This window comes from Squalius cephalus (assembly GCF_949319135.1).
Source record: "Squalius cephalus genome assembly, chromosome: 6".
NCBI classification, from domain to species: Eukaryota; Metazoa; Chordata; class Actinopteri; order Cypriniformes; family Leuciscidae; genus Squalius; species Squalius cephalus.
In genome coordinates this window covers 1,283,308-1,285,807 of record NC_137127.1, presented here as the reverse complement: position 1 = coordinate 1,285,807, position 2,500 = coordinate 1,283,308, and the positions used below count along the sequence as shown (strand labels likewise).

The window sequence follows — 2,500 nt, the reverse complement described above, 5'->3', positions numbered from 1 at the left end:
GAAACTTCTCGCCATATTAGACATTCTCTGGCGTTACTGACAGACTGGGAAGAGAGGAGCCGCAACAATGGAGAATATGAGGAGAATAATCAACATTCAAGTTCTAGTAGAGCCTGAACACAACATCAAGACTTTGCAATATATAACATGTCTAAATGTTCTGTGTGCAGAGACTAACTGGAGGACGATGGTGGAGAACGCAGACGCGCCGGAGCCGCCGGACTCTGAGCCAATCAGCAGAGCGAACAACAAAGATCAGCGTGAGGTCGTGTCCCCGCCCCCTCAGCCGACGGCCAATCAGAGCCTGATCCCGAGTCCCGCCGCGGCCCGAGCGCCGGAGAAGGACGAGTCCCGCACCGATGACCGGCTGGAGTGGGCGTCTCTGAGCACCGAGACCGGATCCCTCGACGGCAGCGGCCGAGACCGGCTCAACTCCTCCATCACCAGCACCACCAGCACACTGGTGCCGGGCATGCTGGAGGAGGAGGACGAGGAGGAGGAAGAGGAGTACACACCCGAGCCCATCGTGCCGCTCAGCAGCCGCATCGAGTCCTGGGTCTCCAAGACTCTGGAGAACCTGCAGCTGAGGAGAGCGAGCAGCTCCGAGGACGAGGAGGACGAGGAGGGCCGGGTGAGCGACGAGGAAGAGCTCGACGACTCTGATGTCATCGCAGAACCGGCGGGTGACGAGAAGGACGCGGCGGACACGGTGACGGGTGTTTCACACACACACTGACTCACACACTCTCTGTGAACGATTCATTATCGTCAGGTCCACCCTTCAAACCCTTTAGAGGAACGACGGATGATGCTCTTCATCATTGTGAACATTGACTGATGCTCCACAAATGATCGTAAAGCATCATCATATGACTCATACGAATCAGCTCTGTGAATCTCTGTGAGTCTTAAAGGAACAGTTCATTCTGTCTTCATGTATTAGTCATCGTGTCGTTTCTTCTGCGACGCAAGGTTTGGGGGAATTCTTTCTGAAAGTTAATGAAGGATACAAACGTTCACAAACACACACACACACACACACACTGACTCAGGTTCTCTGCTCACACACTCTCTGTGAACGATTCATCATCGTCGGCTCGTCCTCAAACCCTTCAGATGAACGACCGATGATGCTCTTCATCATTGTGAACAATGACTGATGCTGTTGAGCTCCAAACATAACCGTAGAGCATCATAACAGCCGGTCATGTGACTCAATCTCTTAAAGGAACAGTTCATTCTGTCATCATTTGTTCATCCTCGTGTCGCAGCTCAAAGGCTGAACAACTTATCAGACGGTATTTGAATCATTTCTCAGATCTTCCTTTATGTTCCACTGAAGAAAGAAAGTCATACAGCTTTCAACCACATGAGGGCGAGTAAATGATGACAGAATGACCATTTTTGGCTGAACGATTCCATTAAATTTGAGATTTGAGAGTATGAATCACTGATTCATATGAACCGCTGTCATGATGCTTCCACTGAAGAAATAAAGGACATGAGGGCGAGTAAATGATTCAAGGTTTGGGTGAATTCTTTCTTAAAGTTAATGAAAGATGCAAACGTTCATTCATTCCAACACACACACACACACACACACACACACACACACACACACACGTCTGATCTAAGCGTGCGTTAGTCTAACCAGGTGGAAAACGAAGCATTAACGAACTCTACAGAAGAGAAACTCAATGCATAACTAATGACGTGAGCAACTGAACGAATCCTGGTGTACATAACATTTAAATGTTTCTAATATTCTGTCGTCTTCGGTTCTATTTATCGCACTTGAATGAAAACAGATGACGGGTGTGTTTTATTTCACGTGTCGTCGGGTGTCTCCTGCACTGATGGGATCGTGTTGGTAAATTACCGTATTCTGGTGCTTCAGATGGACAGAAGCTCCTCTCCGTGTGTGTTTGTGTCTCTAACCACGTTTACTCTGGTCTTTCTCCTGCGTCTTTAGTCACGTTCAGCTCCACATGAAGGATTTCTGAGGTTATAATGTACATTAACGCTCTCTTGGTAAATGTCTGGTGTATTGGTGACTAACACGAGGGCGAACGGAGAGTCCGATCCGGCGAGATCGTGTAACCGTGTAAATGTTGTGGATCATCACGATCTCAGTGCAATAAGCTTTCCGTAGCAGCGCCCGGATCCTCCCTCTCTCCCTCTCTCTCTCCCTCTCCCTCTCCCTCTCCCTCTCTCTCTCTCTCTCTCTCTCTCTGTGTGTTTGGAGTGATTCTCATCGGCGTGTCTTTTGCACTATGTACATAAACATGAACATGCTTTGGTAACTAATGTGAAACTCTCACGCATCTCTGACGTGTGTTTTCCAGCAGTTCTGATGGTGAATTCACAGTGTCTGTACATGCAGTAACTGTTCTCTGACTGTTCGTTAATACAATTAAACTGTTTTCAGTAAACTACCTACTGTACCATGTGTGTTTTCTTAGCATGAGTGTGAAGTGTGTCATTCTGGAGTGTTTTATCT

The 2,500-nt window shown here is 47.9% G+C and overlaps 1 protein-coding gene across 2 annotated transcripts in view; it reads left to right on the top strand.

Moving 5' to 3' along the window:
* The window catches only part of secisbp2l (SECIS binding protein 2-like), a 33,143-nt gene extending 30,708 nt beyond the window's left edge, over positions 1 to 2,435 (top strand). For both annotated transcript variants that reach the window (XM_079874876.1, XM_079874877.1), the window contains exon 18: positions 171 to 2,435. In XM_079874876.1, coding sequence (XP_079731002.1) covers positions 171 to 736 — 566 coding nt within the window. In that variant the 3' untranslated portion in view covers positions 737 to 2,435. The remainder of the gene's footprint in view (positions 1 to 170) is intronic.
* The last annotated feature ends 65 nt before the right edge of the window (positions 2,436 to 2,500 follow it).